The 23,367-nt window shown below is 37.5% G+C and overlaps 2 protein-coding genes across 3 annotated transcripts; both read left to right on the forward strand.

Annotated features, from left to right (window-relative positions):
• Positions 1 to 301: 301 nt before the first annotated feature.
• ankrd10b (ankyrin repeat domain 10b) lies at positions 302 to 17,780 on the forward strand. Of its 2 annotated transcripts, XM_062431536.1 has the most exons (6): positions 302 to 588; positions 1,793 to 1,945; positions 3,025 to 3,116; positions 13,598 to 13,863; positions 14,683 to 14,790; positions 17,217 to 17,780. In XM_062431536.1, exons 1-6 carry the CDS (start codon positions 391 to 393, stop codon positions 17,444 to 17,446), a joined length of 1,047 nt encoding a protein of 348 aa, XP_062287520.1. In that variant the 5' UTR covers positions 302 to 390; the 3' UTR covers positions 17,447 to 17,780. The 2 variants fall into 2 exon arrangements, with proteins under 2 accessions (XP_062287520.1, XP_062287521.1); XM_062431537.1 differs by lacking the exon at positions 17,217 to 17,780 and having other exon boundaries at positions 14,683 to 16,583.
• An 817-nt stretch (positions 17,781 to 18,597) lies between these two features.
• Positions 18,598 to 23,348, forward strand: ube2al (ubiquitin conjugating enzyme E2 A, like). The gene is made up of 6 exons (XM_062432087.1): positions 18,598 to 18,768; positions 20,553 to 20,633; positions 20,739 to 20,764; positions 21,697 to 21,786; positions 21,870 to 21,958; positions 22,545 to 23,348. The coding sequence occupies exons 1-6, from the start codon at positions 18,725 to 18,727 to the stop codon at positions 22,671 to 22,673; spliced, it is 459 nt and encodes a 152-aa protein (XP_062288071.1). The 5' UTR covers positions 18,598 to 18,724; the 3' UTR covers positions 22,674 to 23,348.
• The last annotated feature ends 19 nt before the right edge of the window (positions 23,349 to 23,367 follow it).

Raw genomic sequence — 23,367 nt, forward strand, 5'->3', positions numbered from 1 at the left:
ACAAATGTATACAACAATAAAATTAAAAACTAAATAAAAAGGACCTTAAAGTGCAATTATAACATATACATACAATAATAAAATCAAAAATGTATGCATAATGTTTGTCACATCATTATTTTATGAACACAGAAGTGCTTCAAATTAAGCGGGAAAAGCTAGTTCCTCGGGTGTAGGGTTACCTGATCCAGACCGACCGGGAGATCCAGTCCGCAGTTTGCGGCTCTCTTTGCGTTTCTCAAGTTTCACTCCTGCGCGTTAGTGTTGTCAGGCAGAAAGACACCGCAGCTAGAGCGGCGTGTGTCCTCACAGACAATAGATCGTCAATGCGCTGCCTGCTCTACAGTAGTTAGTTTAGAATTTATCTTTTTTTTTATCCATCCTTTTACAATGTCTGTGGGAATCGAGTCTGGGTTCTCCAGTGAAGAGGTGCTGAACTCCCGCTTCCCGCTGCACCGGGCGTGCAGGGATGGCGACGTCGGTGCCTTGTGCTCCCTCCTTCAGTGCACCTCCAACCCGGCTGACTTGACTGTGGAGGACACCTTCTACGGATGGACGCCCGTACATTGGGCCGCTCATTTCGGAAAGGTCGGTCTCTAAACTGAATGTGTGATGGACCAGGATTGTCTTTATGAATATATTTTTATTTTGCTGAAAACTAAGAGGAATGACGCCCCTCGCCATGAAGCTCGTCTCGGCCATTTCCTGATGTTTGGTAGCGTTAGAGAGCTGATGGGAATTAAAAAAGCAGCCATGACGGACAATGGACCATTATCGTTCAGTTCATACAGTTCACTCGATAATTCCCCCTCATTCTTACTTGTGAACATTAAACATATTTGAGGTGGGTTATATGTTGGAGGGAGGTTTTGTTTGTAAATACTTGTCGTTGAGCGGGAACAACAATAACAACATTAATGGCCAACCGACGAAAAGACAGACATTTTTGAAACGTTGAAACGGCAGCTAACGTTAAATTAAACATTATTAACTCACTAACGTGTATATAAACTTATTAAATCTAGTGATATCTGACCTAAAAAAATACCTACTCATAATTTTTTTTGTAAACTTCCTCAGGATATAAAGACACCATTTTCTCATTCACTTGAATGGAAAAGTCTAACTTATACATTGAAAACGTATGGTTGCAATTAATGCAGCTTTAAAGTCAACTTGTAGCGTTAATGATTGTACATTCACCTGCTTATAAACACACACACACACGGCTAAGATTTGTTCTTCTTAACTACACTTTGGGAAGGGCAGGCCTGCAGTTTGCACAGAAATTGGATGCATGCCCAAAGTAAGAGCTATTAAGAGTCAGACTGAGTCAGTCCACACAGCAGTGTTGCATGTTGGCCTCTAACCTGCTACTGTAAATTGCATTTGTAATTTGTTTATTTCAAAGTAGCATGCGCCCAACCTGCACAGGCTGACACTACAAAACAAACAAGAGCAATAACATAATGAGAGCTAAAGAATTAATGCATGTCAATCGATGCAAACCATATATGAAAACAATCCAGCTCTGTAAACATTACAGCTATAAAACATAACGTAGTTAAATCTGAGGCTCAGACTTTCATCAGACAGAAAAACAAATCAGGACATCTTGAGACATTTGAAGGAGATGCCTGTATCTAAGATTGTGATGTAATGGACTATAGAATGATAAGTGCTGCTGTTCTACACCTGTTCATACCTGCCCAGGGTTGTCTACGAGAGCAATGAATGAATGAATGAATAACTGCACATGCCTTAATCTCGCCATGCCCTTGTCTCTCCGCAGCTGGAGTGTGTGATGCGTCTGGTTCAGGTGGGCTGTGGTGTGAACACTGTGACCTCCAGGTTTGCACAGACGCCCACTCACATTGCTGCATTTGGAGGCCACCCTGAGTGCTTGTTGTGGCTCCTCCAAGCTGGTGCAGATATTAACAGACAGGTGTGATATCAGATGCACACTCAGCACATGCATGCACACTGTACACCATGAGAATGAAACAGTTCAGTTTAGTACTTTGGAAATTGCCCAACTTGAAAAGTAAGTTTAAAAGAATTTGCCTTGTTGATGTTTCACGCAGAACCGCATGTAAACATCGATCTTTCACAAAGTACACACTGACAATGGCACAAGGAGACCAGTATTTGACAAAGGGACAGTGTAAGAGAATTTTTAAAAATCACTTTTGCATAAAAACAAATCATAATTTTAATGAACAGACATTAAAATGTGTGAGTAAAAAGAGCAGAACAGGGTGAGAGGTTGAGCTCAGACTGATCCCATTAAGGAGGATCATTCTAACTTGAGGTCACGATCCTTGTAATGTACCACCGCCACATACTTGACCTACTTTCAGATTATGTATATCTTATCACATTTTCTGAGAGTGAAGTTGCTGTTAGACTGTTGTGTGTTTTGATCCTTAGATGTTTTTTCCCCTTCATGTGTTTTCATGAACAGATACAGGCACTGAGGCTGTATTTTATGCTCGGCTGCACTGCTTAGATAATTCAGATTAGTAGGTCATGATGACATAACATGCTGTCGTCATCATGAAACACTTTATTTCTAATAAGTGGCAATGCATTTACTCAGCATACAAACAAACATACAAACAATTTTAGATTCATGAACTTGGATTAATTATAATCCAACCATGTTGTTGTACAGTAGAGAAGCTCAGGTAGTTTGAAGCAGCCTTTGTGGTGTATGTTTCCTCTTATTTTTGTCTCACTTCCATCTGTATTCTCAGTCATGTGTTACTGTAAATGTGTGCAGGCGGGTTGAAGTCTGGGTGAAAAGTTCAGGCCCTGCAGAGTTACGCCCTATTCTCATTCCTGTAGTCTGTTGGCTAACCTTGGAAATATAGAAACAGAGTAGATAGGGAGGGAGTATTTGATCAAAACATTATTCACATTTGGTATCTGAAACTGCTGACTGTTGAGGTTCATACAGCTGTTTCTGTGCACAGTGCAGTCGTGTTTTTCTGTGTGTAACTGCAGTCTTTTGTCATCTCTCAGGACTATGTGGGCGAGACGCCCATCCACAAAGCTGCTCGTGCGGGCAGTCTGGAGTGCATCAACGCTCTCTTGATTCAGGGAGCAAAAGCTGAGTAAGTCCTGTGATCACTCCTGTGTCCTCATTTCTCTTCTTCTGTTCTATCCAACATCTCAGTTACACCTTTACGAGGGATCGCCACCAAACTCAAATCAGAGCAGTGACGAAATTTATACATGAGATTCATATGCTGTTTTCACAAACATGCAGACAAATAAGTCTGAAGATCTGCAGATGAAATCAAGGTTTGAACATGCAAATGTAAGAATTTGTATGGAAGTTGTAACATGACATGTTTTGATAGTATGGCTGTCCTACACATACCTAGCCATTAATAAGCTGCTCTATTTGCTGGTAAATGTACACATAATCACTTTAGGCTGTATACTCACCACCTCTGTAATCAGTGCTGGTTGTATTGGTAAAATTAGTTTTAATAGAACAGACTAAGAGGAGAATTAGTCTTTTAAAGATCCAGACAATAAATAAAACAGCACGTTGGGTCTGCTGTTGTGTTGTCATAATTATATGGCTGAGAATTGTATTTTTTTTTTTACATTTTCACCTTCTAGCATCTCTTAAGTAATGGTGGAGATGCAGTTATTAAATAACAAGGAGGTTTTAATGAAAGCCGATTTTTAGCCACCATGCGGCAGTTTCCGTTGCAGACTGCTAAAGTATTGTTACAGTATTGTTACAGTATCAACAGCCAATAGGCTCCCTGTACAGTTTTATTTAAGAAGTTGAATATTAATAGATTTGGTGGCGCTCCTTTGAAAATGTGACACATTTTGTTAATCCTTGAAATTGTTGTTTGTCATTGCAACAATTTTCATTAAGTTGTCCTCTGTGTGTAATAATATAAGCTAAAACATATTGGGTCCATAGAGACGGATTTTATGGCTACCTGTCTTCTACATTCAGATAACGCTTGTATTATGTGAGTCATTCCAGCTACATGTTAATAAAAGTAGATGATTAACTCGGCACAATTCCCTTGATGTTGAATAGCAGCTTGGTAAATCCAGCACAATTATTACACAGACACCAGGACAACTTAATGTAAAGGTTGATAAACTGTTCTTAGCCTAGAAAGCCATATTGCATGATCTTTGTTAAATCTAGAGTGTGGTTTTCTTTAACATTTGTTTTGGTTAGTGTCTTATATACACAGTTTGACTGGATGACTAAATGCACATTGCCTTTTTTTCTGAAGCTGTTTTACTGCAAGTATAAAAAGGCTGCAGCTCTGTTGCATAGAATGAAAATGCATAGATCATACATAAATTGATTGCAACCTCCAAGATCAGTTCTCCTTGTTTTGACTAGACTATTTTGACTGCTACCTTTACTACCTTAAAAAAAAAAAATAGAACGGGTTCCATTTGACCTAAATAATACAAAGAATTGTCTTGTTATAAGATGAAAAATGATTTATTGTAGGATAATAAATATTATGTTACAAATGTAACCGGCCCAGGCCACCCTGTTTCCTGCTGATATTTTAGGAAGTGAATAAATAATCTGTGTCGGTTGTGATTCTCAGCCACACCTTTATAATTGGCAGATGCCTTTGTGCTTTTTGTACTTTCTGTTTCTGTTGGTGCACCAGAAGCATGAACAAAGACATGAGAGACAGAAGCCATCTTTTCTGTTTCTTAAATATAGATCCAAGAACTGAAGAGAGATAAAAACATAGTTATTATTTTTCTTAAAAGTCATGTAAGTAGGTCAACTCAAAGATCTCAGCACTTCATTTATCTGCTGCCAGAATCATCTTCCTTATTACCATAATTAAACATGGTTTCAAAAATCAGTTTCATGTTTGGTTTGGCCAAAGTAAAAAGTGTTACAGTGCAGAAATACTGAGATGGATTCACCACTTTTCCCATCTTATCTTAACTACTATATATATATTAACTTGCAGTTTCATACTTGCAACAAGCTGTATGCCTGTTCTGATACCATTGATGTCCAGAGACCCCAAACAACCAGGGAGTTTATAGATGTACGGTAGCTTCTATATTTATCCATCCTGCCACGATTTGATCTAGCAAATGTTAGCTTGCCAAATGATGTCATTGACCAAAGTTAAAGTCAGACATACCGTACTAAAAATATTGGCTGTGAGTTCTCTTTTCTTAGTCACTTGATAGACTGAGGAGAAAAAGCATTTGTATTGAAACCATTAGATTTGTTCACTTGACTTTAATAAACATTTCTGACTGGACCACCAGTTTCTCCTGGTTTCTACAAGTAATGCAAACAACATTAGCATTACCATGTTAAGGGTTGTAAAAAAGCAAATGTATAATATCGTTTAGTTGTTTTGTTTTTTTATTAGACTACATATCCACAAGTGACAAAAATATAATAATTTAAAAAATCTGTATCTTTTATGCACTGTTATAGTTTGATTCTGAAAGATGAGCCATATTGATTTTTAATAGTTAGACTGCAATCCAAGGTGATTGGATTTTTATTGCAAGTGGAACCGTTTTTTTTCTATGGCATATGAAACCCCTGGTTGTTTTGGCTGTTTCAGGAAATTAAATTCAATGCCTTTGTGCAGACATGTTTAAACAACGCTTCATTTCTTATTAAGGTCATGTTATGTGCATTTGGTTATCAGCTGATGAGTAATATGAATAAGTGATGAAAATGATATGTTGATTTTTTTTTCCCCCCTGCAGATCACATATATTGTGTTTAGTCTAGTTTATTATTAAGTTATTTCTTTTTCAGTCATGACCCAGAAAGGTAATGGAGCACAACTGGGAGGGAAACTAAGGCACACGAGGTGGGAATGAGGCTCATGACAAAATAACTTTCTAACTAATTTCACAATTAAGTTGGTGTCTGTTACCAAAAACGTTTTTTTCACTAGTGTGTTCTTATTGATAAGATAAATAAAATGTTGACTTAAAAAGAGAAACAATTAATTCATAATATTAATAAATAAATATGCCCCAAAGCATGTTTATGAGTCTATAAATCAACTACACACCTAACCCATCAAATGGATCTGATACATTTAGATATGTTAAGAAAAAACTATTTATTGTTTTGAATTGTATTCTAAATGAATATATTTAGGGCTGCTCGCCTGAACAGAGATTTTCTTAGTCGACTAATAGTTCAGGTTGAAACTAGTTAGACTAAGTTCAAGCCATTAGTGGACGAGTCGTCACACGTTTATGATATGAATTTAATTGTCGAAATATATAGTTTTTGGTGCATCAGAAAATGGTTTGAGTTTCAGGTCTGAATGTTGTGAGTAGCATTATTAACACTGTGCTACATTACAGACAAATACAAAACTGCAATAATGAGCCTTTTAAGATGCATTTTACAAGGCACACATGAAGCGAGACACCTGTTACCAACAATGACTGCAACCAACAAGGAGACGGAGTTATCTTTTCAATCCCATCGGTCAGTTAGTTCTGTTAAATCCTCCTATCTCACATTTTAGGCAGTTTTCTGGCGGGATAGTGCCATTGGTTGGTAACTTAATTGGTTGGTCCAGCTGTGTATTGACACTCATCTCAAGTTCAAACCCTCTAGCATTTTTATACACAGTTTGGCCATTTACTCAGTTTTGATCTAATTTTAAGCAGATCCCAAATGGAGTTTGAGGTTTCTTTGTTTAAAAAAAAAAATGTATTTCCTGTAACTAACCAAGCAATGAAAACTTGGTCGACTAAGACTCTTCTCATTCAATGGTTAGGTCAACTGTTAGGGGTCAGCCCTAAAAATATCCAGTGAATCAATCTAATTTTGATTATTCATAATTTATTGCTAGCATCACATAACACTGTTATGTGGCTTCTTTAGTTTTGATATATTAAAAACATCTATGGAACATAATTTCATGAAAATTACAAGTACATTATTTTGCTTACATGCTTTTGTTAAAAAGAAATTGATTAAATTAATATCAGTTTACAAATTGTTTTACTCAAATCATCATAAACATAAATTCAGGTTCAAGTATAATTTAAGGTAATCAGGTATGAGCTATGATTTTTAACAGCTCCTGACAAATCAAAAATGTTATTGCAGTACCACAGCATTTAAAATTGACCAAATATGTATATGACAAAGTTTTTACTGTCAAAATTTTAGAAAAATGTAAACCCTCACAGGATGTACTCATTTAGTTTGATGCAGAACTAAATAAATGTCATACGGAATGCAAGCCTTTACCTTCTCTGTTGATTAGGTGGTATATTGGACATGTTGTCCTTCATGCTTGATAATTATTACAAAATTCAATTCAGCTACATGAATATTTTGCATTTATAGATTTTTTTTTCCTTCTCCGTCATTCTAGGATGAGTCTTTTCTTGATTCCAGGTTCCTTGATTCCTGCATCAGATTTCCATGAGTTTCCTTTTTCACGAAACATTTAACAGCCACTCGCTTGCCTTCAATGTATTTCAAGACTTTTGTCATTTAGCTGGACCCTGGACCTTTTGTGGTGGTTTCTTTCAGTTCATCTTTGAAGACGGCTTTAAGCTTCCAACTGTTACACATCTAAGACGTTCGTCTGCACCGCCGTCCACAGTGAAACTCACTCACTGCACTGTAGTAACTGAGTTAACTCATAGTATCTAACTAAGTTACAGAGGTGCTAACACTCAATGACAAACACACTTTCACTGGAATGTGTTTTGGCCAGCATTGATGGCTACCTTCCAGTGTATTAACTGGAGTACACTTGCACAGCCAAATACAGTATGAGACAGTTATATCAACATTAGTGATCATTATTGCAAATTAGAATCAATACCTTTTAGAATATATAACTTCTAAAAACAATATCTCTGTGGCCTGACGGACACTGGATATTTGAGGCAGATAATGATATTTATCAAAAATGTCATTTTTTAAATAAATAGAAACAAATAACAGATCCCTTTTTATATATTTTTAAATATAATTGTAAGATATATTGACTGATATATCGGCTTGGCCGTTTATCAGTCTGCCTCTAAATACTACCATCATACTTACTACTTCATAGACGGTGGATTTACTGCATGACCTGCCACCTGAGATTTTCTTCATATAGATTGCTCTTGGACACACCTCAAAGACTCACGCTGATGGCAAGACGACGTGTGCCTACATGCTTGAAATAACTAGCAGTCAGTAGTAAGAATTGATAAATTGCCTCATTACATGCTTGAAATATCCTTTGAGAACACTTTGCCGCAGGGACTGAAGTGTTCTCATTTCCTGCTTTTCCTTGCACTCGCCTCATCATCCTTTTGCTTGTGGAAGAAAAAAAGAAGAGGTGGAGGTGAACAGTAAGGAAGAAAACTGCACTGAACGGATAAGTCTGGGATTCATTAGGCGGACAAATCTTGGATTCATTAGGCGAAACAGCAAGTCGGAGAGCTCTCACTCACCATCTGAATCTACCAATGATTCAGCATGCTCAATTGCGCTAACAGCTGCTGATAACAGCTGGCAATGTTTACAGACACACCACAAAAACTACAGACCACTTTCGTCCAAAGACGACTGATAATGGCTCAACACCACCTGAGGGTTGACTGTGGGTTTGTCAAATGTCGCCCAACAGCTCCTATCTGTTGTTTGAAATGTTTCATAGTCCAGAAGCATTTCACAGGATTTCTTTTGCTTTCTTCTTACACTTTTACGTAGAGTCTTGTACTGAACTACGTCTCTGAACGACAGAAGATGGAAGCATTCACATCCTCGTGTGATGTTTATTTTTGTCTAATTACATAGTGAGAGGAGCTTTCTAAATAGTCTTTACTTGATATGACTGGAACAATCTTGTGGTCTAACCCACCCTTTAAGGCATCAGCATGCTTCAGTGGAAGTGCTTGTCGGATGGATGGTCCAACATCGTGTGAAACCCCCTCACCCTACACCTCTCTGACATCAGAACTGAGGGGAGGGCGGGGCTGCGTCCATCAATTTCTGTAACTTTCCAAAAGCGACAATCAGACATTCAGGCTGGTCTTTTCCCCACCTTTAAATGTGACTGTTTGCAATAGCTGGAAACACTTTTGCCTTCTTCTGACATGATTGTACGAACTGCTTCGTTTCAACCATACTCCGACCTTTACTCTCAAAAACTGGTCTGTTTTGCCCACCGTCTCTCTCTGTTTCTCTGTATAATCCTAATACAACAACATTTTCATATTAAAATCATTTCTCACGGTTCTCATTTCTAAATAAGGTATCTGTTACAGCATCAAACTACACACTTAAATATAAGGAACGTTTCCTAGTTCAAAACATTTAAAATCCATTACAATACATGACACAAACATGATCTTAACTGTATCTTGCATACTTTTAATAAAAATCTCATGAAGTATCATAATATATAAAATGATGCCCTGATAATAATCTTGACATTTTCATAGTGTCCACCTCTAATGTAATCTAGTTGGGTTAAAACAAATTAAAATATTAAAACAATTATTTCTAATTTTCCTTTATCTAACTCCCCCCATATCTAATTTTCGTCAAATCGCATTTTATCATAGTTTTCTTTATTTGTCATGAGCCTCAAAGGTGTTAGCTGGTCCATTAGCAAGTTAGCAGAAGGCAGGACAGCGCTTCTAGGCTGCCGTTGATGAGAGTAGCGCAGAGACCGAGGCTTAGAGCAGCTGAGTGAGATGGGTTAGATTTGCATAGCACCATGTACTGAACTATTAACTGTATAATGCTAACAATCATCCTGTTGCAATGGTTATTCACTGTTCATTTCACTGTACCCAGTATTTTACTTCATACAAAGAAATGTTTGATTTTGTATGTCACAGTATTAACCCTATACAATATCATAGTCTGTTTTGACATCTAATCTTTGTCACCTTTTCCTTTATGAAAGTGACAATAAGTTACAAAAAAAAAAGAAGTTTTCTATACTGTTAACAAAAACAGAACCATACGTCTTAATGTTTTGCAGCCATTGAATTGGAAATGACTTGGTTTTTTCAAGTAATCCTAGAAAGGGGGAGAATAGACACTGCTGAGTCTGCCCCGTTCCCTGGGATAGCCGCACTGTTGTGGCATTGAGTGTTCTCACTATCGCTTCCTATCTACACACTGGCAAACTGTTGAGGTATTTCTTGCGGTGATTGGTTTTAATGCTAGGTTTTAATGAATCAAAACTAAAGTTTTAGACCTGCATGCTTTGCTTATTATCCATGATTGTTCTTGTATCTAGTTTTTGTTTTTATTTTATGATTTTTGTTTTTTATTTTGTGAACTAACCATAGGAGCCCTTTATATGGACAGGTTTAATCACGTGAGTCCCATGTCAACCATTAGCATGATAATAGGCTGCCTCTGGAAGGTTAGACGATAGTTAGAGAAGATACATATGTGCTTAGGACGGAAAAGCAAAGCATACCAGGCATTTACAAAGAATTAACGCTTCCTTTTTCAAATTCACGTACCAAACCCGGGCTAATCATTTTACTCAGCTCTCCATTTTGTTGGGTCAATGCATAATGTAGATGTCAGGTCTCACTAAAGGAATACTGTTTTTAGGATACTGTAGATTCCTACCTTTTTTAGTTATGAGGGAGTCATCTAATAATTTAAGTTGGATGAAGGTTAAGAAACAATGTTAAACTTCAGAGTAGAATGAAGCTCATGGAGAGAGTCTTGGATTTACTAAAGAAATGCAGTGAGACTAAGGAGAAATTTGATCAGTGAGTTAATCTGGAACAAAGTTAATTTACTCTCCAAATTTACATCTGATCTGAGTACAGGCTTGGTGTGCCAGTCTATTTGAAATAGCTCAAACATTTGACATTTTGTGTCCTGTTTCAGATTGTTTAGCTGATCTTTTTGTGCATAAAAAAAAAGTCCCAAATATCTGCTTTCGTTATGCTACAATACTTGAAACCCTCCTTATTTTATTTAAAAACTACCCTGAATCCTTAGAAAGAACACCCCTAAAACAAAGCTTGGGTGAGCAATAATCTGAGTTTCTATGACACCTAATTTGTCTGGAAACTTGAGAACTTTACTCCCCTAAAGTTTGGGTAGACTTTAAAGTCACCCACGTTGAATTTCTTGAGTATTAAGAAATGGAGGGTAGGCCTGAGTTGGGGAGACGGAAAGTTTTGTTGGGATTTGATCTGAGGTCAGCACATTTGTGGCTCCAGAAACTGCAGACTTAATCACTGGACTTTGGGTAGCATTTAGCAAGGGGAAAAGGGACACAATACTAGTATCAGATTATCATTGAAGGAAAAATTATTACAGTTAGTTTTTTAATATGAATATGTCCAGATGTTGTTATCATTAATTAGTGCCTATGGAGTCTAACATTTTGGGGAACTATTTTCCAGAAATTCTGTTTTTTAGAATACATAATTTGTTGAATTGGGGGTTAAAAAAAGCAGCGAATGTCATTTAAATAGTTGGATTTCTATTCCTTAGAGTGAGACCAATCCATCTACCTCAACACTAAATGGTTTTCACTTTTAATGCCATTTCTTAGAATAATCCTTTGGAAGCGTTAATTTGAAGGGGACGGGTAATGTGCAACAAGTTATTGTGTGATTCTTTTATTTTTTTGTTTTTCAATCTTAAATTCTTTATCAAATGTTTTTCATGTGCACTAGTTCTTGAAATGTTTTATTGCACAACTGTTTTGATTGAATGCAGAGAAAAAGAAAAATTCCTAAACAAAATGAACGACCAAACAGTCACAGTGTACTTGAAATTGTGTCTTATTGTGTGGATGTCAATGTCGCTTGGTTTCAGCAACTCAATTGTGAAAAGTTAAATAAAACAGAATATAATAAGTCTCTTTAATCATGTGGTACTTTAAGCATATACCAAGTTCAGATATAATGTATTATCTAGTGCTTTAATACATTGAGAAGTTTCAATCTTTTCTGTCACATTTCTAATAATGAGTACGATCTTGGATTTTGGCCAGAAGTCCCAATTCTTTGACAGAGACTTCACTGTTTGCTCAGAGAACTCATTTAGTAGAACGATGACATTTCGACGCAGAACAAGTGCAGTTCTGTTTAGTAATCGGCTAATGGAGAGGACAGAAGTTCTCATCATTACGCTGAAAGGCATCTGTTGGTTAGTACAATATTTCCTATGTCTTTTTCAAATGTTGACTTTCGGACATTTTGTTCCTGCAAATTAATTATACAGCAGCAGGAAATAATTCACTTAAATATCTGTGAATTAATTTACTTAATGCCTGAAGCAACAACATACAGCTGAGAGTTTAATTCACATAGTGCTATATTGTATTGATGAGACCAGTTATTTTTTTTTTTTAAATTTTACTGTCAAGTGAAGTTGCTTCCATACAATAATGTAAAGTAACTCGAACTTGAGACCCAGTCACAGTGTCACTGTTTGCTCATTCATTATTGCCCTAAGAAATTCACCATATTGCTGCTGCAGTGGGGTATAATTAACACAACTGTTCGTAACGTACACACACCAATTTAAAATGGGAGTAGTTGTATAAATGCCTTTTAGGGTAGTGCAACTTTTTCTTTTATTTGTCATTTTCTTGTTCTTCCTTCTTGAAACAACATAAAGATTACGTCTGGAGAACTCCACCCTTTCAAGAGAAAACTTGACTACAATTCTGACGCTTTAAGTTTTCAGTTTGTCCTTGTTTCATTCTCCTTTCTAACCATTCATTCATTGGAATGGAGTTTCCCCCTGAAGAAACATCTCAACTTCCTTTGAATGATCCTCCTGCAAATCTTGAACTTGTCTCCGAGGGATTCTACAATCTTTCCCAGGCTTGGTTATCTTTTTTTTGTTTTTAGGAATACAGCTTCTTTTTTTTCCAATTTAGTCCTTCCACCTTACACACAACCCCTTTTTATATATCATACATCCATACACACTCAAAGTGCTCATATATATGGAAGATCAACGTTACCTTGATGCAACTCTTCAGAAATCCTTGAGCATCATCGCCAGTGGAAATTTGAGATGATGACGGCCACACTTCACAAAATCCATCTTGATGTAACACTTTCCTGCAAGACGAATCTCCAAAAGCTTTACAAAATTCATCTCCTTTTGGGTTCAGTGGGTCATATAACATCATCTGGTTCAGTCTGTCAGATCATTTCAGGTACTCATTAAAATACATCGGTGCATACCTTCAGTTGTCTTAATCATGTCCCTTTTGCAGCAGACATGTTTCCCTAATTAATTGGAAACAGTTTCAAGTTTTAAGTTCTTTGGAAGATGCAAATGATCCAAAAGGGATCAGTCGTCATCTCTCATGACGATGACGAAGAGGATGTGAGAGGATAGAGCAGCACAGTCTATTTCTATACATCCTTGTGCGTGTGTCTGTCCGTGAGTGTGTGTGTGTGAGAGAGAATATTTGCTAAATGAATGGGGGTGTGTGTGTGTGTGTGCGTGCCTGTGTGTTTGTGTGTGTGTGCGAGCTTGGGCCTGTCTTATTTTGTTTTTTTATTTGTAAATCAAACATGCAGCGAGTGCTTTCTGACACTCCCTCTTCCCATTGTGCAGTATGAGGAATGCCAGTGGGCTGACTGCTGCTGACCTGGCCCACGCCCAGGGATTCCAGGAGTGCGCTGAGATTCTCTCCAATGCCCAGAACTTCCAACAAAACATGGCGCAGTCCCATAATGGAGTGTTTTTGAATGGCATGACCCAAAAGGGGGGCCACGCTCACCCCACTATCCAGGGCCGCAGCTTCTTAAATTGCGTGCCCAACCGAAAGAGGTCGTTCGATGGCATGGAAGCAAACCCAGTGAAGAAGGCTAGACATAACGGTAAGAAACTAAATTAATCTTCTTTTTTTTCCCCCATTGCTTTCGGATTATAATGTTTCTTAAGAGACACTATTATCTCTCAAGCTTGAACATTTAACATTAGGTAAAACTGCTGCACATACTGTCATTGTTGTTGACAGCATGTGCAGACAGCACTGCATCATGTGGACTGTGTATGTATGACTTCAACTAAAAAGCATCGACTGGATTATAATGTACATATTGTAAAGTCCAGTCTGTACTTATCATACAACTTTACTTCAGACAATTTATTTAAGCATCAGGCATCAACTGGAACTGACTCACTTGCATATAAAACCAACAATTAATTGAATGTAGCAGTGCTGTAGTGCTGTGTTAGAGGAAGAAGGAGCTGAGGGATGGCTGCAACTTAACATCATGAGTCTGACATTTATAACTGACAGGAGAGAGAACTTTGAGTAATTAAGATTCTTTAACACCTAAAAATATCTTTTCAGCACGGAAGAGATTTAAATTTAAGCCAGTGGAAACAAATATGATCCATCCATCCATTTTCTATCCTCCTATTCCTGTCCTATTTCATCAGTTTATCCTCTAGAGGGCCACAACCTCAGCTGACATTGAGTGAGAGGTGGGGTTCATCCTGGACAGATCAACAGTCAATCACAGAGCTGACACACACACACAGACATACAACTATTTACACTCACATTCACACCTACAGGAAATTCAATTAAGCTTGCATTACTTTTTCGGGGCAGAAATTTAAAAAAAGAAAAAAGGATGCTGTAACAGCAAGAATTTTAACTTTATTTGTCAATGCGTCTCTCGACTCAGGTATGGGCATGCCAACAGAATTGCTGAATGGGAATGGGCCACTGGGTGGTGCTGGAGAGGCCAGGATGGAAAGCATGACCATGGAGTTGGCAGCGACTGTAACCTCAGGTGGGCCAGGACCCTTTGCATTTGGGCTGGATGGGTTTGCAACACCACAGGGGCCAGGGCTCATGGATCAGTGTGAGGACCAGGGTGGACTGAACAGGTCGAACCCCACAACTAAAGAGCTGGAGGTCATCACTGTGGCATCAATGCAGACCCCCTGTCGCTGCACCAACTCTTATGCCTATCTGTAGAGGGCTTGTGTATGTGTGTGCGCGCATGTGAGAGTGTGTGTTTGTGTGAGTGTAGTGGTATACTCTGATATTCTCATTTGTGTAGTATATCTCTTTGGTATCCAGCTATGGTTTTTTGCATATTAAATGCATAAAGGCATATATTTTGCTCTGATTTGGTGGTAAGCGACATTTGAAAGATGTATAGCAGTGTGTGTAAGCTGTATTTTCTACTTTTCTATGTACCTGATTACACTCGGATGCATAAAAGTAGAAGGATTTCTATGTCATATAAGTATATTTAATGCATCCGTCCAGTTACACAGATAATTGTTGTGTAATCCTTATTTTTTAGCTTTATCATAAAAGGTTGATTTTTGTTTTTGCACAATTTTACAGAAAAGTTTTAGACAACATAAAATGATTGGCATTCCCTCGGTTAGCTCACCAGTGCAAACAGAGGTCATACTGGCTTTATGGAAAAAAAATAACATTTGTCATGTTGCAAATAAGTCTTAATTATTGTGCATTGTTGCACAATATGGGAATAAAAAAGGAGATACTTAATTTATCACCTGAAGATGTTACATTCAACTGTACGTGCATTTCAGTCACATTTCTTTGAATAATTTACAGATTTGACTTATTCACTTTGTGTTGGAATGGCTAAAGTGGTTGTATGATCTTACTAATCAGGTTAGGAAAAGTGCAATGTTTCTTTACAATCAATTAAGTTAACTGGCAAAAAGAGCAGCATTAGTATACATGTGAAATGTAATGAAAATAAAATGTGTAAATGGTTAATTGGCAGCTCTCTTTAGGAGTGTTTTCCCCTGCTGAATTAATGACAAACTCCTCGGGTATTCTACATTTTAAACGAAGCTCGATTGATGAGGACATACATTTTTAAAACAACGAGCGATGGTGCCTCAGCACTCTTGTGTTATACACTGAGGAAATGTCTCCTAATGTCAAACTGCGACTGCGCATTAGCTGCTGCAGTTTTATATTTAAGAATGACCTTATGCCAAAGCAAATCCCAACTTGAATGTAGCTTTTAAAGTATAAATAATTCACTGTGCAGCTTTTCTGTAGATTGTAGATGTCATGTAAGACATAGTGGTGCAAGGCATTTGGTTAATCCTCAGTTATTTCCTTTGCATTCATTGTGGTTGTGTGCTTTATAGATTCTCAAGTAAGTTTACTGTGTGTGTGTGTGTGTTAGCAAAGGACTAAATGTTTTTTTAAGTAACTAGCAGGGCTTGCACATCTACATGTTATATAATAACAACCCTTCTTATTTCGAGATTGATAATGGGCCATTTTACAATCCGTAGTTGTAAATGGGTTTCTATACTGCAAAAAGCCTTATTTTCTGAGCTGTGTTTAATAGTTCAACTATAACCTAATTACAATATTTCAGCTTTTACTGACATTGGTGAGGGAAATTCTTTCTGTTTTTGTAGTAGTATTTCATGTTGCAGGTGGTGTCTGTTTTTGTTTTACATGCCAGAAAGATTGAGTGTACAGTAATCCAAGATGGAGCGCTGAGTGCTTAGTACTGAGCAGGCTTAGCTTTGTACTTGATTATATAAAATCATTAAATGTTAAATTTTGTAAATGTGATTGTGGTGGACTGTGTCTGTTTTCTTGATGTATTTTTATGTCTGTTTTCATGGCTAAAAGTGCAATCATGTTCAGATTATTGCAAAGGAAGGTTTATAAACATGAAAATAATTTCCGTAGACTAAGTTTCTCTTGTTTAAATCACCTCTGCTAGATATGTTCAGGTTTAACTTACTGCATACCAGCACATCTTGTCAACCTCAGCCTTTTCTAGGCATGACAGCTTAAATACCTCTGCAGGAACAGAAGTAGGCCACTGTGTCATTCAGCACTAACTGTTAGTCAAAGCAACTACAGATCAGGATGTGACCTACTTTAAACAAGATCTGGGGTCACAGCTTGTTGAATTGCATAACGCACTAAAGTGTACTTTGCAATTTATTGATCAACTTTTTCTGAGAAACCCAAAGAGTTAGACACGATTTTGTCTAGTGTGTTGAAATTTGATTATAAAATGTCTTCTAAACTTTATTTCTAGCTAGCTGCTCATGATGACCCCCTTTTAATAATTGTGCAAAACAAAATCAATCCACCAGTGTTCTCTGCTCTCTGCCTGCCTCTCTTTTATAGAAGCCGGTATATGGTCACAAATTATTTATTCATATGCCCTTTAACGATTTGTCTTATTTCCAGCACCGGGTGAAACGCACTGTGGGGATTTTTTCTCAAATGGTCACAATCAACCACAACTTCCATTTGGATGTGACCCAGCAGCTGAAACCCTCCATGATCCACATATCTACAGTGACTCACCTGATAACAACACTGCAGGCAGCCAGGTGGAGCACCAGAAGTCTGTGAAAGCAGAACAGATGTATGACCATGCCTTCTTCAGCACCATGCTCCTTTACCATGGATCCTAAACTAAAAAGGACCCAGTTAACAGGCTGTAAGCCTACATAAGCATTCATTTGCCTTAAAGCCATTGAGTGGTCCAGTTATTCATTACAGATGTTTTTTGTTGTAAAGGGTAAGTCCATTGTTGAGAATTGATCTGATACTTGTTGCCGACATTGTTGATTAAGAAGTTGATTTTTGTTTGTGTTGTTAAAGACTTTGTTTAGCTTATAAAAGATTAAGAAAGTATACATATGTATTGAACCACTGCCAATACTAAGATTGTGTGTCTGTCTCAGTTGAAAGTGGACTGATTCATTTTCTTGATGTTAATAAAAAAAAAGCAGAACCACATGTTACTCATGAATGATGTTTTGCAAATATCAACCTTTGATTATGTTTCATTTTATTTTTCAGATAACCTGGCAAAGAGGCCATTTTAGTCAGTAATATATCTGTTTCAGATTTGTTGTTGTTGATAGGAAATATTAGGATACATTGAACAATACATGTTAAACTTTCCCCTGTTCTAAAAAAAAAAAAAAAACCTTTATATTCAGCAAGTATTTTTCATCTTAATTACTTTCTTTGTGTTGTGTGTTCTAGTTTATTAATACTGTAGCACTGCGTTTCATGAAACGTGCAGGACACATTAAATGTGCATATTTCTTATTGTTTATAAGTTAGATAAATTCAAAACGTTATAAATTCATGTCCTGAAAAGATCAAACGATGAGCGAAACCTTGAGAAGTCTGATCTATGTTTCCAGTAAAATTAACAAGTTGACAGGCCGGCTGAAAGGCCCAACCTTCATCATCGTTATCGTCATCATCGTCGTCGTTGCGCTGCACAAACATCACGTCATCGTAACCACACCCCCTTGACAGACGACGCCTCCGCCACTGGAAATGGGAAGGGGGAGTCCATAAAACAAAACAGTTAAATAAACTGACAATGGAACAGCGTATTTTGCAGGTGCACATCATAATTATATGTAGGAAAGCAACTAATGCAACGTAACGGCACGGCGACGTAAACCTGTACTAATATTCCGACACCAGACAAATGTGTGTAATTTAGCATTCATACCACCCCCCTTTTTTCATGATGTGGTATCGTCCTTTAAACCTCACTGGGCTCGCTAGAGGAGGCCGGATTATCAGAGAGCGACGGCGAGAGGCGGCTGTGAACGGGTTAACTCTGGGATGGTATCTAGTAACCATTAAATACACCGACGTTTTGATAGAAAACAAGCTCCTGTTAAAATATCAGTGTTGTCAATTCACGTTTCATAAGTTGAGCCATGTCAACCCCGGCTAGAAGAAGACTTATGAGAGATTTTAAACGGTGAGTTAATGGTCGACGCCGATAACGTTCGCTATGATTTGTCAAAAACAGCTAACAGTAGCTTCCTATAGCTAACCAGTAATCTATCATCATAGAGCTATATTTTCTCCAATTTCAACAGTGAAATCTGACATTAATTTAAACGTTGTGTAGTTCCTCTTGTTTTTTTCCAAACCTGAAATATGTTAGTGAAATGGCGTTACTCACCTGTAGTTAAGAGGCTAACAGTGCTAACCGATACCTGTTAGCAGGTTAGCCGACTGGTTTACTTTAACTCTTTACGACTTCCAATTTACGAGCTGCCACTTAAATGTCCACGAAGAGTGACCAGGTGGTAATTTTATCCTTTGTCCAAACACAATAAGTGAATTAATCTTATAGTTTCCATAACAATAAGATACTGTACGGTGTTAACCAACATAAGTATCCTAAATATATGTGGTCAGTAAATCAACTTTGGTAGGTGTAGGTTAGTAATCAAAGGCACATTCAACGAGATGTGACACCACAGTTTGTTGTCCTGTAATCTCAGATGAAAACAGCATGAATTCATGTCAGGATCCTCAGTGTAGCCCAGGTACTGGGCTTGTACTTTACTCAGCATCAAACTGTCCCGATATGTTTTTTTAACAGGACACTTTGTCCAAAGAGGATGGTTACATTTTTTTTAAATGTTTTAATCAATTGTAATATTCATTTAAATGAGCCTGGTTACTTCAGGGTCCTCATACATGTTCTCAGCCTGCTGTTAATAGTCAGGAGTTTTAAGATATCGGATATCTTAATTGCACCTAGTTATTATCTTCTGGCTTGCATATCCTGGCTGTTAGACAGATCTTCATAGATAGACGTCTGATTTAGGTCAGTGTGGGCAACCTGGAGCTGAGTTTTGAAGTCATGATATGTGTTTCTCAGTGTAAACCATTAAAACCTCCTGACAAGACCAGCTGGGATCGTGAGACAGACAGTTTGAGAATTGACTGGATGTGTGTCCAGCTTGTTGCAGACGGTGTACGAGATTAAAATTTTAGTCTTGACCTTGTAACAGCGGTGTTCCTATTTAGTCAGCGGGGGTCACTATGAAAGAGGAGAGGTATTGTGCAACCAACTACAACACTGAGAGGCTTACTTTCTCTAACTTTATTACCTATTAGAAGCTTAATATGGGTTAATGTTAAGTTTAGGTACAAGTCAAATACAAACATTACATAGCAGCTTCTATAAACTTCAAACCTATACTACTACTCAATTTAAAGTTAGTTATGACTTTAAGCTGCCACATGTTGAGGCTACCTATGGCACCAACTACTCAGTAATGACAATGTACTACATCTTTTCTGATATAACTTTTAAGATGTTACATAGCAGATAATAGTAAATTACAATGTCAATACTGACGTTCATGGCACTGACTTGATTTGATTTTCAGAGACAGTGGCTTTATTGTGACATGTTTAATTTTTAAAGCAGGGTGATTTTATTTTGTGTAAATACTTCTCCTAACAGTGCTTAAAAGCGTAAATGGGATAACCGAGGTAGGATATTAGTCAAATTATTTTTTTAGTGTGGCAATGAAGTCTATATACTCTTGTCTTAAGTACCTGCCACCAGTCACTTTGGTGAGTAGTTGTGAGTTTTTGAAATATTAAATTTGGCTGTGGCTAATTGTTGGAAGAGGAAACTGGATTATCTGAGTCAGTGCTGGCAGAAGACGTCTAGTTTCCTGTCTTAACATGTGCGTTGTAGAGGTTCCATTATTCCGTCTTTGTTATTTGGTTTTGAAGGCTACAAGAGGATCCCCCTGCTGGTGTCAGTGGTGCCCCGTCTGAAAACAACATCATGGTGTGGAATGCAGTCATTTTTGGGTAAGACTTTGATGTGCAGCCAATACTGTTCATGGATAAAGCACATTTTTGTGAGTTGAAGTGTGAAATCAATATCTAAATACCTTTTTTCCCCCTGCATCACAGCCCTGAAGGAACTCCTTTTGAGGACGGTGAGTATTTCACCTTGTTCATGACTTATTATTTTGTGCAATATGGAATAATGTCACTATGTTGCATGTGTAACCTAACAAAGTAACTTCATCACACCCTAGCCCTTTATTATTAATATATTCACACACATGCCTGTTTCATTACTACTCATTCATCATTCATTTTTCTGTTGGGTATTTACAGTGATGGGAATAACGGTGTTATAAATAAACAGCGTTACTAACGGCGGTACTTTTTTCAGTAACAAGTAATCAAATTAATAACCGTTTCCCCCGTTACAACGCCGTTACCGTTACTTCCAAAAAATGCGGCGTTACTTCTTCAGACCTCACTGAAGTGGTTTTCACCCGAACAGGTGCCTCTCTGTCTCCCTGCCAAAGAGTGGCTGCACGTAGGGGCATAACCAAAGACAGAGTAGGGCGCAAATGAGACACAATCTCCCGGAATCTGGATCGAGCGAGCAAGATTGCGCTGTAGAGAGTGACTGCGTGTGTGTCTGTGTGTTTATGTGACTATTAATGCAGCACGTGTGAGAGCAAAGCGTCCTGATACTGTAGCTCTGTGTTGATGCTTATTAGACCAATCGCACCCCTGCAGTGTATCCTAAAAAAATCCCCAATAAACTTAAATAATATGAAACATATTGTTATACATGATGTTACCAAGTAACTGTTGCAAATCAAGTAAATATTCTTGTAAATATTTCTCAATAACTACTAAACTGTATAAAGCAGAACTGATTTTTTTCTCTTTCTTTTAAAGACTATCCCTAATTAGTTGAAAAAAACAAATAAACGTGTAATACACAACTTTTCCCACTTAGAGATGTGTTTCGTCCAGGTTAGGGGGAGTCATTGAAACATGCCTCATCATAAACAGTCTGATTTCATGGCACATAAATAATAGTCTTTGTGTCTTGTCTTTGTCACAGGTACTTTTAAACTCATTGTAGAGTTCACAGAAGAATACCCCAACAAACCCCCCACAGTACGATTTGTGTCAAAGATGTTTCATCCAAATGGTAGGAATATTGTTTCAATCTCTGGCACATTACAGAGTTATTTGTTATTAGTGGTTGGGGTGTAATCGTGTTTTTATCCACAGTCTATGCAGATGGCAGTATATGTTTGGACATCCTACAGAATCGTTGGAGTCCCACTTATGATGTGTCATCTATTCTTACATCCATCCAGGTAAGAAATGTCATTGACTAGATTTTTAAAAGTGTGGGTACACCTTATTTTACTGTTCTGTAAAGTGTGACAAAAACACACTTTATTAAGTTCAAACTATAAACTATAAAGTAACTGTAAAGCAATAAATTGACATTTGTTTATGTTAGAGACCCTCCACAGTACAACACACAATATAAAACTGTACACAATCACTGCTCTTCTCTGTGGAAGGGAAATGTTTAAATTGTAAGGTTAAAAAGACAAATATTTTCAAAAGTACATCATGCTCAGGGAAAGATTTGCAGTATATTAAGATTTTGGGGTGTAAAAAAACTTGTAGAATTGGACATTTGACAGTAAATTGTGCTGTGGATTGTATTCATTTTTTTAAATCAAAGTATTTGCTGCCTCATTTTTGAAGCTATTTTCACAAAGTGAGTCATTTGATGACAAAATGTCTAATTCATTTTGGTTAAAATGGATTCACTTGTGATAGTTTGAGCCTTTTGAAGGCATGTGACTGAGTAGATTTAATGGATTTATGCAGGTTGGTTATTTTCCACTAAAACAACCTTAACTTCAGTATTTATCTTCTTTTCCTCAGTCCTTGCTTGATGAACCAAATCCCAACAGTCCAGCCAACAGTCAGGCGGCTCAGCTCTACCAGGAGAACAAGCGGGAGTACGAGAAGCGTGTGTCTGCCATCGTAGAACAAAGCTGGAGAGATAGTTGACCTGGCAATCCTGATAGCTGCTCTCTCCATTGTTAAGCTGTGTGCTGCAAAGTTTTAGTGGAGAGCCTCTTAATTTTTGGCCCCCCCTCACCTTTTTTGATTTTAAGCTTTTATGCACTTTACCTTCAACTTCCCTTCATAGAATGTTTTTTTTTCTTCTTGCCCATCAAGAGGGATTTATTTTTTATATTCTACCCCCCTTTTCCAGCCCATCAGGGGATTTGTGCTGAATCTTGCCTTTGTTTTGTCAGTATGGACTTGTGGGCCATCACCCCAAATCTTTGGTGTGCTCTAACTTTCTGTAATAATGCCCCATGACTAATTATGTTTCATGTCCTGGAGGGTTTATCAATGAAGTCATGGGTCATTTTCTGTTGTGCCACTGATCTGTTGTCAGTTTGTTTTCACAAGGCAGTTTGTCTGAGCTCCAGTGTGATTGTCCTACTTTTCCCTGGGAGAATGAGCAGTCTGAGCATCATGGACTACAACTAAATCAGAGATCTTTATACCATGTCTTTGCTGTGCTGTGAACTCTGTTACATGCATGACAGAAAGAGTGTATTCATGTTCCCGTTCAGTACTCATGTATATAAGAAACCTGCAACTGAATATATGTACAGATTTTGCACTGGTTGTCCCCCATGTCATTTTTTCAGCACTTGTAAATAAAATAAAAAAGGCTAAATCAGTCTTT

The sequence above is a fragment of the Scomber scombrus genome, chromosome 13 (genome assembly GCF_963691925.1).
Source record: "Scomber scombrus chromosome 13, fScoSco1.1, whole genome shotgun sequence".
Classification (NCBI taxonomy): domain Eukaryota; kingdom Metazoa; phylum Chordata; class Actinopteri; order Scombriformes; family Scombridae; genus Scomber; species Scomber scombrus.

Excerpts from the sequence above, each read along its gene's own strand:
- ankrd10b (XM_062431536.1), top strand. The coding sequence starts at position 391 with ATGTCTGTGGGAATCGAGTCTGGGTTCTCCAGTGAAGAGGTGCTGAAC. Across the intron at positions 1,946-3,024 it reads GTGCAGATATTAACAGACAG|GACTATGTGGGCGAGACGCC; the intron begins GTGTGATATCAG and ends GTCATCTCTCAG. Across the intron at positions 3,117-13,597 it reads ATTCAGGGAGCAAAAGCTGA|TATGAGGAATGCCAGTGGGC; the intron begins GTAAGTCCTGTG and ends CCCATTGTGCAG.
- ube2al (XM_062432087.1), top strand. The coding sequence starts at position 18,725 with ATGTCAACCCCGGCTAGAAGAAGACTTATGAGAGATTTTAAACG. Across the intron at positions 20,634-20,738 it reads TGGAATGCAGTCATTTTTGG|CCCTGAAGGAACTCCTTTTG; the intron begins GTAAGACTTTGA and ends CCTGCATCACAG. Across the intron at positions 20,765-21,696 it reads AGGAACTCCTTTTGAGGACG|GTACTTTTAAACTCATTGTA; the intron begins GTGAGTATTTCA and ends TCTTTGTCACAG.